This window comes from Panthera leo, chromosome B2, assembly GCF_018350215.1.
Source record: "Panthera leo isolate Ple1 chromosome B2, P.leo_Ple1_pat1.1, whole genome shotgun sequence".
NCBI classification, from domain to species: Eukaryota; Metazoa; Chordata; class Mammalia; order Carnivora; family Felidae; genus Panthera; species Panthera leo.
In genome coordinates, this window is record NC_056683.1 from 114,894,846 (window position 1) to 114,912,931 (window position 18,086).

The window sequence follows — 18,086 nt, forward strand, 5'->3', positions numbered from 1 at the left end:
ACGAAGTATGAACATACCATCTTCATCAGTTTGAATAATCGTCTCTTCACTCTCTTTCCTGCCTTCTGGATTGGTTAGGATCATCTTGAGGCTGACATTTGTATAAGGTGGCAGATGGTTCACAACATGCTGAGGGGCTTTGGGGTCCATGTCCAAACAGTCTGCCTTGCTCTCATTGTGACCACGGAAGTAATGGTAGCAGATAGTGACATTAAAAGTGTGGCACCGAGTAATGTTATAACCCAAGGATTCCCAGTCCACAGCAATGCGTCTTGCCTGTATCTCAGCAATCTTTAAAGTCTTTGGGGTTCGCATAGGTTCTGAAAAATAAATCAAAGATGCAGACAGCTGTCAACGTTCCAATGAATAATCTTGGCAAAATGAAACACTGAGCATGACATATGTGTAAACCTAGGAAAATTTAGAAGTCATCTTTTATTGTCACTTTCTTTTTTTACTCCTGGTCTTATTCCTGAAAGTTTCAGTCAGGGGCTGTGATTTACCAATAGGAAAAGAAATGTAAAATGTTGGCAATCCATAGTACTCAGGAACATGGCAGAAAAACAAAACTCTGAAAATGTGGCCACAATGCCTTTATGGTTACTGCTGTTGTTACTGCCCAATTCCCTGTCTCTCTTTTTTGTGTCATTACTGAGCAAGTGAATTAGCTAATATATCATAATGGATAAGAGTCAACACGTTCTGCTCTATGATTTGTCATGTCACCAAGCTATGGTGTATACTAATTAGTCTAATTGTAATACTAAACTACCATTTACCAAAAAGTGACGCAGATATTAATTAACATTTATTATCTCAGTAATGATGTTGTTCATCAAAGCAGAAAAATATCTGAGAAAAATGGCGAGAACACATGTGGATATTCACATTGTCATCTATCCTCCTTGATCTCTTTCTATCTTTTTCTAGGAAGCACTCAGGTCTGACAATCCAGTCACTGTCACCCAAACCAAACTGGAAGGTGAATTTCCATTCAACTGGAAAATGCTGGCAGAACTAAACACTCTAAAGACTGGAGTCTATCCATCACTGCTTCCCAAGTGTATTCTTTCCTCATGCAAGACTAACTTTAATCGTCTAACTTAATCAAAATAATTACTCTATGAAAGTCATGGCCATGGCAAAGTCTACATAGTAAACAAACCAATACAGAGCAAAGCTTTAATACATAGATTTGACAAAGAGATTAAAGTCAAGGCCAAGGTCAAAGCCCTGTTTGTATCTTCCTTAACTCACTAAGAATAGTCAATGCTCTTGCTAAATGGAAGTCAGTAGAAGAAAAAGAAGGAAAATAAATAATACAAAAAAGTCCAATTTGGGTGTTTTTATAAATTTTCATTTTCGAGATTAAAATCTCAGTTCTGTAAAAATAATCAGCATGGTATACAGATGGCAAGCCCAAACTGGGATTCCAGTTCAATGTATTATATGTGCCATCTGAAACACACTCTCGTGGCCATTTAAAACTTCAAAAGTACAAAAATACATACATATATATGCAAATTAATCCTTGGTAGAGTCCAATGGTTAGGTTTTAAATGCTGTGTGCCAGTCTTCTGATGAATCACAGTATTCAGTCTTCTTATTTTATCACTTTTGTTTTACGTGTTTTACATTAAGCCCTGTAAGTAGGCTAGGAAAAAAGATTGTGGCTTTCTAATCATTAAAAAAAGTCTCTTTATATGTTTAGCTCACGTTTACAATTTCCCCACCAGGCACGGGAGTGAGGTGATGACACATACAGTTCAGTCCAGTAACTGAAAACACATTCTTTGGCACCACTGCCCACAAAGATGACCAGGCAGTTGTAGGCAGTATCATCCTAAAATTCCAGATAAACTTTCTTCCTGTCTGCTAGGTAGCAACCTGACGCAGTTTAGGGGTCATGTTCAGGTTAGGCCATACTTCGTGACAGAATATCCAGAATAACAAAGTAGGATTTCTATCCAAAATACTTGGGAGTATATGAATGAAAATCTCCCATAAAGAAATGAGAACAAACATCAATAGATATTTACTGTTCTGTTTCAGGTTTCCTTTAAATCTACTACTTATATCCTTGAAACTCCCCTTATTTTGAATCAGAAATTTCCCCCTTTATAAATTTCTCTATTTCCAAGTCATCACTCTCTTTCATTCTTTTCATTTTATCCCACTGTTCAACTTGCACTTGCTCTGCATTCTAAGACAATTTTAAAAGCATAAAAAAAAGTGTAAAATAAATTGAAGAAGACACAAATAAATGGGAAGATTTTCTGTGCTCATGAACTGGAAGAATTGATATTGTTAAAATGTCCATACTATACAAAGCAATCTGTAGATTCAAGGCAATAACTATCAAAATTCCAATGGTATTTTTCAAAGAAATAGAATGAACAATCTTAAAATTTGTATATAAACGTTAAAGACGCTGGAAAGCCAAAGCAATCTTAAGAATGAAGTACAAAGCAAGAGGCATCATGCTCCCTGATTTCAAATTACATTACAAAGCTATAGTAATTAAAACAACTTCTTTCTGACACAAAAACAGACACACAGATCAATGGAACAGAATACAAAGCCTAGAAATAACAACCCATGCATATACGAACTATTATTTACAGCAAAGTAGCCAGGAATATACAATGGGGAGAGAACAGTCTCCTTAATATAAGGTGTTGGGAAGGCTGTACAGCCACACAAAAAGAATGAAACTGGACCATTATTTTGTACCATATACAAAAATTAACTCAAAATAGATAAAAGTCTTCAATATAAGACCTGAAACCATAGAACTCCTAGAAGAAAATATAGGCAGTAAACCCCTTGACATAGGTCTTGGTGATGAGTTTTTAAATCAAACACAAAAAGTAAAAGCAACAAAAGGGAAAACACATAAGTGGGGCTGCATGATACTCAACAAAAAGCTTCTACTCAACAACGGAAATCAACAAGATGAAGTCACCCTACTGAGTGGGAGAAAATACTTGCAAATCACATATTTAATAAGGGGCTAATATCCAAAATATATAAAGAACTCATATAACTCAATGGCAAAACAAAATTTTTTTGATTAAAAAGTGGGTAGCATATCTGAATAGACATTTGTCCAAAGATGAAATACAGATGGCCAACAGGTACATGAAAAGATGCTCAACATCATTAATCATCAGGGCAATGCAAATGAAAAACATAATGAGATATCACCTCATACCAATTAACATGACTACTATCGAAAAGAAAAAATAACAAGTGTTGGCAATGATGTGGAGAAAAGGGAACCCTTGGGCACTGTTGGTGGGAATGTAAACTAGTGCAGCCACTATGGGAAACAGAATGGAGTTTCCTTAAAAAAATCAAAAATAGAACTACCACATGATCTAGCAATTCCACTTTTGGGTATTTATACAAAGAAAACAAAACATTGGAAAGACACATACACCCCCATGTTTATTGCAGCATTATTTACAAAGCCAAGATATGGAAGTCACCAAAGTGTGCATGTATATATACATACGTACAGTGGGATATTACTCAGCCATAAAAATAATGAAATCTTGACATCTGTGACAGCATGAATGGACCTTGAGGGTATTATGCTAAGTGAAATCAGTCAGGCAGACAAAGACAAATACCATATGTTTTCTCTTATATGTGGAATATATAAAAATTTAAAAATAGAAAAGCAAAAAATGAATGAAGCTCATAGATTCAGAGGATAGATTGATGGTTGCCAGAAGTGGGGGTGTGAGAGTAGAAGAATGGGTAAAAAGGTTACACATTTATTTGTAAAAGTCAAATTAAAAAAATGTAACAGTCCTAGAGATGTATGACATAACTTCATTGGAAGGAGTAAGGAAAAATTTTACCTAAGTAACTCAGGAAATTAGTAGAGAGTTTAAGACAACAAACAAACAACAAACAAACAAAAACCAGTGGATATTCCTAGTAATGATTTAAAGTTTATAGATGACTTTATGGTGTAGTCATCATAGAGAGACCACATTTCTGAACAGCAAATGTAGAGGTCTGTTCAAAGAAAAAGAAAACCTGTCACACCTGTCAGAATGACTAAAATCAAATACACAAGAAACAACACATGTTGGGAGGATGTCGAGAAGAAGGAACCCTCTTGCACTGCTTCTGGGAATGTAAACAGGGACAGCCACTGTGGAAAACAGTATGGAGGTTCCTCAAAAAATTAAAACAGAACCACTCTATGAACCAATAACCGCACTACTGGGAATTTATCCCCAAATACAGAAGCATTAATTCAAAGGGATACATACACCCCTAAGTTTATGGCAGCATTATTTACAATAGCCAAATTATGGAAGGAGCCAACTATCCTGGATACATGAATGGACAAAGAAGAGGTGAGATATATATATATATATATATAACAAAGAAGAGGTGAGATATATATATATATATATATATATATATATATATATATATCTCATTATTCAGTCATAAAAATAATGAAATCTTGCCACTTGCAACAACAAGGATAGAACTAGAGTATTATGCTAAGCGAGGTAAGTCAGTCAGAGAAGGAAAAATACCACATCATCTCACTCACATGTGGAATTTAAGAAACCAAACAAATAAGGAAAGGAGGAGAAAGAGAGAGAGAGAGAGAGAGAGAGAGAGACAAACCAAGAAACAGACTCTTAACTACGGAGAATGAACTGGTGGTTACCAGACAGAAGGTGGGTGGGTGGGATGGGAAAATAGGGGATGGGGCTTATGTGTACACTTATCATGATAAAAAAAACCCTAGGAACAAAATAATAAATTAAAAAAGTAGACATATGAATGTGAAAAAAGCAGAAATGAAAAGTACTAAGGAAAGAAGAAATTATTTAACACTGTATGGACTAACAGTCTTAAGAAGCAAATCTTAGGGATGCCTGGGTGGCTCAGTCAGTTAAGCATCCAACTCGATTTTGATCTCACGGTCCTGAGATTGAGCCTCACGTGGGCTCCGCACTGGGAGTCTGCTTAAAATTCTCTCCATCCCTCTCCTTCTGTCCCACTTGCACATGCACATGTATCTTCTCTCCCCCCACCTCAATAAATTAAAAAAAAAAGAAGCAAATCTGAAATCTTCTTGTTATATTACTGACTCTATATTTCTACGTTTTCTCCTAAGCTAATCATAAAATAATTAAAGAATTAATTTTCCTATTATAAGTTCAGATAATTATAGAAATATATAGAAATGTTCTTCCAACTAATCTTATTGTATTCAATTTCTTTTTGCCTTCTTGCTTCCTTTATAAAACCCATCCAAGGAGGACTGCAAACAGGGAATGTATGTGCTATTTAATTCTGCTCTAGCTAAACAGCTATTGGAACTGCTTGAAGAGGTTCTGAACAGCCCTAGAGCTAAGGCAAAGTTTGTACAAACGTGGTGTTTCTCTAAGCTTGGCAGAACAAGATGGGATGCCAATGTATCCAATACTGAGGCACTCAACATCAGAAGCAGAAGCAACTCACTACCTTCTACTTTCTTAAACTCATAACCAATAGATATATAGATAGATAAATGCTAGATAGCTTAAACACTGTGAAAGAAAACATTAGATCTAAACCCTCAATACTTATATTTGTATGAGTTGGAAAAAATTATATCTATAAATGCAGTATGTAAAAAATTAATAGGGTTCACTTTGAGAGTGAGAATCTTGTTTTAGTGTATTTTTAAATGCTGCTTACTTTGATACTCATCTTTTTAAAATTCTCATTTAAAATTAGGGAAGGGTAGCTTTATAAATACTATACATCTGTGTATAAATACTATACATCTGTGTATAAACCACGATCATATTTCAGTAACCAATACTTTATTAACTGGTGTAAAAAAGAAAGAGTTGTGAAAAGAAATAGTTTTCTAAAAGACAAAGATCCATTCTACAAGGTCAATATGGTATTTTAAAATCTATGCTTATTTCTCACAATGGCTTAAATAAATGCCACAAAATTTACTGTCATTACTAAAACAGATTTAAAATATAATTTTACTTTCATCTAATGTAATATTCAGAAACACACAGCAACAAAGTAAGCACACACACACAGTAAAAAACTCATTTTGAGCTCTATGGCATCTGCAACAACCCAGAGCAAGTCACTGTCTAATTACATTTTCTCTTAATTGGTATGTGCTTCCCCCCCCCCCTTTTTTTCTAGTTTTTACTGAGGTGGGACCTTCTTAGCTACACACACACACACACACACACACACACACACACACACGTGTTCATGCATGTGTATTTATAGACACATAAGGTACATATATGTACACATACATACACACATACGACAGGCTCTCTGCTATGCAAACCCTCTGAATTCCATGAGGTCTGCTGTGGGTGGGCAGCTACATGCACATAGATTTTTATATTAGAGTATAAATAGCAGAGACTTGAGACTATTCTACTATGATATTAATTTAAAGAAAATTCTATCAAAGAATTCAACAACAATTACCTAAATTCCTTACTCTGATCCATTATTCTTGTGCCTTACAAATACCTTCATTGTATTTCTGACACATGAATGCACAGATAAAATTTTTAATTTTCTAAATTGAAATAAATAAACTGTCATAGAATAACCTGAAGTAGAAGGATATTTCTGAAAACTCACTATGTTAGATACAAGCTGGGTATAAGTGCTGTTTTGAGGACTAAATAATTTGAAGAAATGACCTAGCATGGTGAATGGCACCTGGAGACATCACAGTAAATGGTATCTGTAATAAGCAACATAAATAACCATAACGATGATAAAACAATGGCGATCACATTCATTAACGTACTGTCAAGTGTTTTGATATGTATTAAATGTTCTTTCTTCCCAGTTTTTTACTTTCCATTTTTAAATCTTTATTAAGTATTCCATACAGGTGACTTTATAAAACAGTTCTCTTTCTCTCTCATTTTTGCTTTTCTAGGAAAAGGAAATCTGGGAAAGGCACAAGGAGTTGGAAGAAAGGCGTGGGGCAAAATTTTGGCAGAAATGGGAAAAAGTACAGCAAGGGAGCAATCTTCATGCAGTAACAGATCATATGAAAATATTTTGTGTAAGTCATCCACCTATTATGAAACAAAAAAAGATTGCCTATTTAACGTAAACTGTACGATACCAGACACTGTGGAGGATGCGGAAGTGAAAGAACAGTAATAGGCCTGAAGGAGCTTAACATGTATTTAGTAAGGAAGGTACCTAAGAAAAAAAATAAAGAAGTAAGGTGCTGTGATGTAAGTGTAAAGATGGTATATGAATAGCATAAAATACTATAGATCTTAACAGATAAGGCAAGAAGAACTACAGTCATAGTTTCGGTAAACAGTACAAACCAGAGGAAAACAATGTAAATCCCATTTGGTTGCTGAACAGGTTATCTAGTGGGAGATTATGCAGGAAAAGTTGATTGGGAAAAGACTGAGGATACTTTGGTAAGAGATCTAACTTGATCTAAAATGCTATGGAGACTCACTGAGCGAACACAAAATTAATGTAATCAATGAAATACTTTAGAAAACTTAATTTGGAGGTTGTATCAAGTGTGCAGGCAGTGGAGGTAGAGAAATCCAAAGATAACAATGTGTTAGGGGAGAACAAGGGGGCAAGAAGAAGTTTGACTTCAATAGAGAATGGAGGTAACTTTGGGTTGGAAAATGGTGAGTAAAGCATAGCTCAAAGTTAACATGGTGAAAAACAAAATGAAATCAAACTCTCCAAAACATTCTACTTTTTGACATCTGTGTTCAACATATACCCTAATCCAACTCTTTCCGTAAGACTTCAATCAGGGGGTTCAGACTGGGTAAAATATATGAGATAAAAACTGAAGACACCAGCAGAGGAATTAAAAAGGTTTAAGGCCATTTGTGATATACTTGGAGGACAGCGTTGGGAGGTTTACACTAAGAAGCAGGTAAAGAAAATTAACTACAAGTAAAATCTAGTCTTTTGCTATCTATGCTTTAGCTAATGAGTCAACTCCTTTTATTAAGTGCCCTGTGAACAGATGTGCAACCAAACTGGCATAAAGCCCTTTTCCATTCATTCATTTCCAATAAATCCTAGGAAAATACTAACCTGTAAATTAAAAAAAAAATGTGATGAGAAATGTCAGTATTATCTGGCTTTCTTTGTCTTCCCTTCCAAATGTTGATCAGCCAGCTTTACTAACTTTTCTCATCCCATTTTTTCCTTATATTTCTTATCTATTTCCTAATTGTCACAGTGAAAATGGCCACATAAAATCAAGAATAAAAAGAAATGGCAGAAAATTTACCTATCAAATCTATAATCAGGATTATACAGTTTAAGGAACTAATATATCACCGCCCTTACTTAAATTCTAAACAGATCAAACTTGGGATTTATGCCTGTAATAATTTTTGTGTCAAATATTTAACCTAACTTGATAGGATAAAATGAAGAATTACTTAATAATTCTCTGAAGGTTAAGAGAAATAAAGGCGACATGAACAGACAGAACATGCTGACTTTGAGTCACCTCTCAACAGCGAGATGATTTAATAAGTGGTTCTAGATAATAGATAAAAGGGAATTCAATTTTTTTTGGTACTGGCTAAACAGCACGTGACATGACAGGTCAATATCCATGTCCTTTTGTAGTGATAATCTCTAGTTATTCTGAAAGAGTTGTGAAAACAAAAGCTTTAGCAGCTACAAGAGAATCAAGAGCAAAGATCATATTACCCGAGAATCAGTTTTTAATGATAAAACTTATTATCCAGCTGTCAGTCAGAGAAAAATAGAAGATGTCCCAAAGCTCATGTCAAGAAAAAAAAAATCTTGTCAAAGATGTACACAAACTGAGAACACTGAAGCATGACAGCAAGCTTCCGTGCTCCTGGCTGCCTTTTCATCAGAAATCCTAGAAGCTGACTGCAAAGCACAATTTTCATTCCATTTATCAAAACAAATACAAGGAAAGTGAATTTCCTGACTGCCAGGGAAAATATTTGTTAGAGTAAAGTAAAAAAATTATTGAGATGAAATTTCTCAAAAAGGTGAATTAAAAAAAAATAACAAGGAAGAAAACATTGGCATACCCTGGAGGAGGAAAAACTTAAGGTCTTTGGAAGACATTGTCTTTACTTTTCTCTATCAGTGCTTTGGGTTTTTATCCTTTTCCTTATGGTAAGGATTGAGGATAATCAAGGTTTTACATTGCACATCTTTTCAATCTCATAGCATCATTAGTCTTGCCAAAAAGATTTCATCTCTGCTCCCAAGGGTCAAATTGAGTTAATGATAAGTTGGCCAGATGACTTGATTAGTACTGTAACATGAGGGAGCCTCAGGTCCAGGAATAATCACAAACCAACTGTCAGCTCTTCTGGCTTTCTGGCTGTGTTGTTAAAATGACAAGCCTGGACTCAGGGGATATAGAATGACAGGGTGTATGGCTCCCTAGCCCTCCCGCAGAGTCACAGTAATATTTACCCAGCACCATCAGAACAATACAGAGCACATCATCAAATTAAACCACAAAATGTCATTTTCACTGCTTTCAAGAATCTGACTGAAGTTTATCAGATAATTCTAATAACCGTAACATTTGCATCCTCTCTAAGATAATGCTAAGGAAATCATATGATTTTTTTGGAGAATAAGAATACCAGGCTGACAAGGAAAAAAGACAAAGATAATTCTTTGCCAATAGATGAATCTTACTGAAAGTCTTATCATGAATCCTCATTCCCCCCCAAAAATGAGCAGTTGAAAATCTGGGGCCTCTTTAATGGTTTTTTCCTCTTAAATATTTATGTAATAACATTAGACTGTCTTGGAAGAAACATGTGATTACCATCAATGAATCCACTTCCATTTATCTGTGATACTGCATATTCCACTAAGTTTTATAATTTAAATAAAACTTAAGAAATAAAAGTCTTTATAGATACCTGCCTATATTTGAATAAAGCACAAAATAGAAAAAGAAAAGGTATTTTTTTAACTTATGGAAGAAACAAGAAGGCAGTAATTGACTCCTACTTTAAAAACAAACTTTGGGGTGCCTGGGTGGTTCATTTGGTTAAGCATCTGACTTCAGCTCAGGTCATGATTTCAAGGTTCGTGAGTTTGAGCCCTGTGGGCTCTGTGCTGACAGCTCAGAGCCTGGAGCCTGATTCAGGTTCTGCCTCCCTCTCTCTCTGCCCCTCCCTCTCTCTCCCTCTGTCTCTCTCTCTCAAACATAAATAAACATTAAAAAATTTTTTACATAAAAAAATAAAAATGAGATTTATCTTTTCATAAAAATATTTAGCAACAGCATTAATCAGACAGAAAAAAGTAGGGTGATTTCTATATATAACCCTAAAAAAATGCAATATGGAAACACAATATATAGTATAAAAAATAAGATGGCTTTAGGGGAGCTGTATATAGCGATGACAAAACTCCAAGGAGATGGTCAATGCCTTTTTTTTAAAGTTTTTTTTTTTTAAAGTTTATTTATTTATTTTGAGAGAGAGAGAGTGAGCAGGGGACGGGCAGAGAGAAGAGAATCCCAACCAGGCTCCATGCTGTTATTGCAGAGCCCGAGGTGGGGCTCAATCTCACGAACAATGAAATCATGACCTGAGCCAAAATCAAGAGTTGGACGCTTAACATTCTTAACCGACTGAGCCACCCAGGCACCCCTTCAATGCCTTTTTTATCCATAAAAAGAATGTAAGTGACATAGTTCTTAGGTTGTCCAAAAAAATGAGGTAAATTTCTTATATGCCGAGCACACTGTTTGGCCCATAGTATATATGCTTGGAAATTTTATTTTCTGAACAGTAAAGCAAATCATTTCAATACATGTTTAACTTCAAAAGCTAACAAGAATAGAAGCTAAGAACTCAGTTCTGTGTAGCAGTTACAATAATGGCCCCAATTCTTAACTTCCTGCGTTCACACTATTTGCCATGGGATTTTGCTCACACTGAAGAAGTGGGGTCTATTTCTCCATTCCTGCTTGCTTTGGTCAACGGAATGCAGCAAACGTGATGGCGTGCTGACTCTCAGCCTAGATCCCAAAAAGTCCTGTGAGTTCCTGCTTGTTCTTACATGTCTACCATCACTTCTAGAATAAGAGATACAGGTGGAACAGAACTGAGTTGCCCTAGTTGTACTCCAGATGTTAGTCTAGATCAGCCAATAGCCAGTCCACCAACAGATCTGTGAGATAGCCAAGATCATCAGAGGCTCCTAGCCAAGCCATTCCAGAGGCATGAGTAGTACATACTTGCTTTATGCCACTTATGAGAAGTTGTAGTTAGCTGTTGCGCAGCATTTTGATATAATCTCTATTCCTAATCTTTCTACCTGGCAAATTATCTGAATGTTTGTTTGAAGACTATGTCAGTGATTTCTCCATTGAACAGTATTTTACAAATTTCATTTCTCCATAACGGGTTGTGTTGAGATGCTACACGCTTATTTAGTATTTTTTTGTAATACTAGTAAGTGCTTATTAAGTGCTTACCATATGCCAGATACTATGATAGATGATGTATGATTTAAAAATGGCTTTAAATGAATTTGTTTTTGTCTTCGTTTCCTGTATGCTCTTTGAGGATAGGTTCATTTGCTCACTATGCTCCCACAGATGCTAATATATTAAATGTTGGACTAATAATTCTGAGTAAGTCATGTCAATACTTTATTCTAAACTATAATAACTGAGCAGTAGTTTACCTTACTCCATCACTGAGACATAATATTTATTAAAATTGCTTCATTTGTCAAATCAATATGACTTTGTAGGCATATATAAAAGTGAATCTGTAATTGTTTATTTTTTTTCTTTTGAATGGATAGGTCTGACAGAAAAAGAGTGCATTTACACATATATTTTTATCCAAACACTTCTAACAATGCTTCGATGCAGAAATAGTACATGTTTTCCTCAATGATATAACTCCCTTGTAAGCATCTTACATCTGTCCTTGAGTCAGTCAGTGATTTCAAACTAGAAAAATCATTATAAAGTAAAATAGTTAATGAAATGTTAAGACGGCCCATTTTAAGTGAAGCTATCCCCACCTCCATAAACAACATTTACATTATAATGATATTCTAAGCATGTATGGCCCATTTTGCTCCTTATAAAGATTCTGACTTTAATACATCAACTTTGGTCTTTCATTCCTTCTGCAAACTTATGCAATAGACTAATTTGCTTTTGATCCCATTTCTGAAGAAAGAGGAGAAACTTCTAAATTACACAATGAAAAGCTACAGTATACAAATTTCAAAAGTGATAATGGGTATTGATGCATTTTAACACATCATTTGATTTTGTAAAATTCAAGTGTCTGGTAACATGCTTGCTGCAGGGGAATAAAAAGACAGATAAGGACTGCAGGGTTGATGATTATTTGTCCATTTCCTTTTCTGAAGCCGCCATTTATTCTATGCTTTCATGCATGATTAACAGCTTGCAGATCCTTCACTTGTAATCAATAGTTGTGAAGTTTTATATTAGGTTTAGAGATTAGACAGCCTTGATTATAAATTTTATCGATTTGTACAGCTTAGCTGCAGAAATCCCTGTACATTTTTCAGAGATTAAATTAAAAGGAGATATATGGCCTACACACACTAGAAATGCCAGTGTGATTATAAGGTGTGACCTCTTTATACTCATTCCTCTAGATGAATAAAACCTATCTAGTGCACTAAAACATGAATCAGCATGTCAACAAGCATCAAGCTGAGATAGTAAACACAGTGAAAATGTGACAAAAAGAATTACTAAACTGCAAGGAAACCTGCCTAAGACTATAATTAATACAGGAGACTTCAAGAATTAATTGCTTCAGCTCATTTGTGAATTAGGAAATTGACAAAGATAAGAGGAATGAACTCCTTAACTTCTATCTGGAAAATCTGAGCCTGTATTAAAACTGAAGATTCATGATCTCCTAAGATCAAGGAAGAAGGACAGTTTTTTTTTAATTACTAGGAAAATAAATATGGTCATTTTAAAGTTAGTGAATAATGACTATAAAACTCATAATTAAATCACTTTTATGAATATTTCCCCTTTAAAACCTTTTAAAGCACCACTAATATCTTATGTTCATTATCTTAAGGTCTGAGATTGTCCAAAAAAAAAAAAAAAAGAAACATTTTACACTCAACAAATATGGAGGGAGGAGCTAATATTTTCCACCTTCAAAATTTTCTTTTATCTTTTAATTTTCTATTACAGTTTCTCTATAATACAGCTGGATCTCTCCCTGAACTCCATATTCACAAATCCAATTGCCTACCAGATATTGCAACTTGGATGCCTAATGGGTATCTCAAACAAAATCTGTAAAACTGGGCTAGTGCTATTCCACAGCCTTTCATGCGACAGTCTTCCCATCTCCAGAAAATAACTCTGTACTCCACGTATCCAGACCAAAGCCCTGGAGTCATCCAAAGGCCGTTTTTCATTTCACACCTCATATCCATTTCATCATCAATTCTTTCCGTTCTCTCTGCAACATATGTTCAAAATCTGACCACTTGTCGCTACCTCTACCACTATTTTTTTAATCTTAGCCACTATCACCTCGGGCTGTAATCAGTCAAACTGTCTCCTAACTAAACTCAAATGAACCCCTGTGCTCTCATTTGCCCCTCTTCCACACAGTTGCCAGAGGGACTCTGAAGACCCTTCCAGTGACTGCCCACCTAAGTTAGAGCAAGAGTGAATGTCAGTCATCACAATGGACCTCTGGGTCTTGCACATTCCACTCCCCACCCCATGCCCCTGCCTCCCCCATAAAAGGAGGCATCTAGCTACATAAGAGCAGGGAATGGGACTGAACAACTGTTGAAAAAGGCAGAAATTACCAACCACCTCCAGGATGCAAACAGCCAGGGAAAACCCCGGGGAGCACACATACACTGCTGCCCTAAAATAACCTATAGCTTCAATATAAATCATTCACATTGTGGCTTTGACCCCCACCTTGTGGGGGATGGCAGCCATGACAGTTCCAACAAGGACCATACTGGGCCCCAAACTTCCCCTATCCAAAGGTAGGAGGAATCCCTTAGATGATTGGAGGCAACCTCAGTCAGAGACCACCCTGGCTCTGACTCATAACTCATAGAAGTACAAAAAAACAGGACAACCTGACCCCTGGCACAGTTCTCTGCTCTCCCACCTTGAGAGTACACACTCGCTTTGACCACTATTAAACACTTGTTTGCTTAAGAGTTTGGCTGGGTATTCTTTCTTGGCCGAACTCAAGCACTGAGGCCGGGAACAGGACTCACTGCTAACAGCCCCACCCCAACCTCAGGTCCCACTGTCCTCAGTCTAATCTACTCTTATAGGCTCGGCTCAAAGAAGTCTCTGGCAGGGGCTTTGTACTTCCTCTTCTCTCGGTCTAAAATGTTCTCCCAAATATTCACTTCTCTCACCCTTTCTACTGCTACACAGCTTTACTTAAATGCCACTTGCTTAGTGAATCTTTCCTTAAACCCTCTTTTTTTAAATCCAAGATCCACTTATGCTTCATTTTCCTCCCTAGCACTTATTGCCATCTAACATCACCTATAATTTAGTTATTAACTTTATGATTTCTTGTCTTCTCATACTAAAATGCTAGGTACAAAAACACTATTCAGGACATATTTGGAGTTGATGAATGAATGGACGGATGAATATATGAATTAATGGATCTTTGCATCTTCCACAGTCAGTAAGTTCCTGAAACATAATAAAATGAGCTACAAATTTTTGCTGATTGAAGGTCACTTTAATAACAGAAAAGCCACAATTAAAATTCTATGTCTGAATTTATTTATAAAATGAAATTTAAACTACTGACCATAAGTATCCTCTAGAAATAGCATTAACATATTTAATGCTTAAGAAGCAAAGTAACAATTTCAATTTGAATAACAAAAATGTCAAATTACTGGGACAAATCAAGTGACAACAGGGCGAAAAGGTTACTGCAGAATCTTTGAAAAATGACGATAGAAAATCTGACAGGAGGAGTATACATTTAATGTTGGAAATTTGAAAAGTACATTAAAAATTTTATCCATCACAAATATCAGGCTAGTATAATGACATTCATTTTAAACTGCCTTTTAGTGTTTTTTGATCTTTCAAGTATTTTTCTTATTTTCCCAACTAGAGAGCAAGTTTCTCCAGGGCAAGGAACATATTTACTACCTCACTTATTTCTTATTCAGTGCTAAGCATAGAGTAAGAATGCGATGAATATGAATATATTAACTTTAAGCAATTTTACCCTAAAGGAGTTGTTATGAAATCTAAGGACTTTGAACATTAAATATCAAAATAATCCTCATCAAGGCAGAGAAAAAAAAATCCTTGAAGTCAATGGATGTTAGTTTCAAAGCATAGGAAGAACAAACTTTTGGTAGCTTAGATTATTTGATATTGCAACTTAAAATTTAGATGTTCTCGAGTTTTAATTTGTAAACAATTTATTTTGTTTTAGGTTATACTGTACAACACATGGTGTCATTAAAAGCTTATTAAACATCTTTTTTCATTCGAATGGAGACTTAAAGAATTGTTCTTTAATTACAGCCTGCATCAGGACTGTTTACAGGGTTTCCTGTCTGTCAATCATTCTCTGGGATTCCTGGGGTCAAGAACCTTTGGGCACAGCTTTCATTTATACTAGTCTGTTTCACTGGCTTAGAACAAGTTTCACAAGAATACTGCCCCCGTCTCTGTGCTTCTACACATGGTATGTTACCTAAATGATTGAATGTAGCCATAATGGGAGAGTAAAGACCTCTATTCATACGATAATGTATGTGTATGACACAGGTTAAAGGGAATAAGCTGTGGAATGAGACTTCCAGTTACTTAAGTGCAAATTACTTAAACATCCACATGCATCATTCCTAAATCCATGAAAAGGGGAAAGAACAGTTACTTACTTCAAAGAACTGTAGTAAGGATGAAATAAAATGTTACAGGTGAAGTGCTTAGAAAAATACTTGGCACACTGTATGAAAAAATGTGGCTATTAATTTTATTGTAATTCTATATTAGGGGTCTACTAACATTACTACTTAGAGGAATAAAATCCTGAAGATGTTTGGGAAGAGATTGTTTCTCTGTTCTGTTGTGTTCCCTGCCCCCCCCCCGCCCCCCGCCTCCGAAACTGGATTACCTGTTATCTGTGTCTATATAATCCATTTTCTACCCCAGATAGAAAATAAAAGCATTCACTTATAATTTTCAAAATGTAAAGTTAAATCGTTTTTGAAAGAAAAAAAAAAAAAAGCATGGTTTCTGGATTATTTTGCCTGTTTTCAGGTCCTTGAAGATGTATGTGCATAAGATACTAGGGAAAACATCTAACTAGAAATAAAAACAGTCCCCAAATCTAACAGAAATCTAACAAATAGAAAACTTTAAAAAGAATAGATAATGCTTCTAAACATAAAGCTTTTTTGCTAAACTGAATCCCTTGGGCCTACCCACTCCTATTCATATGTGAATGCAAACCCTTTCTCTGCAAGTGAAGTTTTCGATATATCATTAAACACTAGTACTGAAAATTTCAAGAATTCTTGTTTTGAATGTAAAGCTAAGGGGAAAGCTGTTTAAAATGTTGTGTTGTTTATTTATCTTCCACACGAATGGTTGCTCAAGGACATTTCCAGCAACCAAATGTCATGATCAAACTGTAGCTATTTATAATATTCTAAAATACTCTCATGCTTTCTTGGAACATTTTAGTGTGTCTTTTACAAATGTAAAGAGTATTTGGTGAGTACAAACCATCTGAACACCTAATAAAGGGTACTGTACTATGAATTCTTCAAAACTGGGTTCAGTTTAAAGAAATATCCAAGTAGTGAAATTTTGATTCTTTTGAAATTGTAATGATTTTTCTTGAATATAGGACAGTATAGCCAGTCATCTCCTACAAAATTCTCATCAGTAAACTAAAGTCAAAAATTCAAATAACTATACTTCAACAATTAAGGTTAGTTATAACTCACTTGGTCTTAGGATTTTTGCTTGCTTGTTTTCTTTCAAAACAATTACATAATAAATGGCCTTAAAAAGTCATTAAAGTATAGTAGTCAGCAATTGAGGTATGGCTGTCCATCTCATTTCCTTTTTTCTTTTACATGCTTTGAGAATGCATTTTTGTATGCATTTTCTAAAGTCAAGTATAACTCATTTGTCCATTTCATCAAGGAATGAAGTACACCAGAAATATATATTTTAAAGACATTTTGCAACATTTTTCTTACAGCATTCACAGTTTGATTATTATAATCATTTAGGGAATGCTTTTTCAAAAATATCATTCATACATTCCTGACATCTTAAACACTGTATATTGAAAATATTAACTAAAACACTTATTCAAGTTCATCATCATGTTTGCGTTTTTTTATCTTACTCTCCTGGTAAAGTTAATATTGTCTAACATGATGTTTCTTAGGCTTTTAGAATGTCTTCTCTCTTCCAAGGGAACTGTGCATTTTGCAAAGACAAAAATTATGCCATTTCTCTTTGCATTCATCATTAATTTAAGCACAAGGTCACATAGTAGATTCTTACTTAAAATTATCCTATTGAATGAAGAATAACTTCTTTAGTTTTCACGAAATGAACACATTAAATCTGTTTCCTTTAAAGACAATCATCTTGTCTTACAGATGCCCCTTGAGTGAGCAGAAGCATGTATTAGGACCTGTAACCCAAAGGAGTACAAGGCAAAAAATGATGGGGAAATAAATGGTACTTATTCAATGCCTTTACATACTAGTTATGTTCAAGTAAACAAACAAACAAACAAATCATCAGTTACTTTCAGTTCTTTATATCAAGAACTGAAACAAAAAAAAGTGTTAACAGTATTTCAACTTGCCTATTTTAAGTTACACATGTACTAATTCATCACAGTTCTTTTAAAACTATAATGAAAATATCTCTGTTAAAAAATAACACGATGAAATTTTGGAAAAGAGGGATTTTCAGGCTTCTGCAATGGAAAGCCTGATTCCTCACTGCTGCTCTGCATCACTGGGTGGAG

The 18,086-nt window shown here is 35.0% G+C and overlaps 1 protein-coding gene across 3 annotated transcripts in view; it reads right to left on the minus strand.

The window, feature by feature from the left end:
* The window catches only part of PTPRK (protein tyrosine phosphatase receptor type K), a 558,193-nt gene that overhangs the window by 126,316 nt on the left and 413,791 nt on the right, over window positions 1–18,086 (minus strand). For all 3 annotated transcript variants that reach the window (XM_042939789.1, XM_042939788.1, XM_042939790.1), the window contains exon 8: window positions 18–320. In XM_042939789.1, the coding sequence (XP_042795723.1) occupies window positions 18–320 (303 nt within the window). The remainder of the gene's footprint in view (window positions 1–17; window positions 321–18,086) is intronic.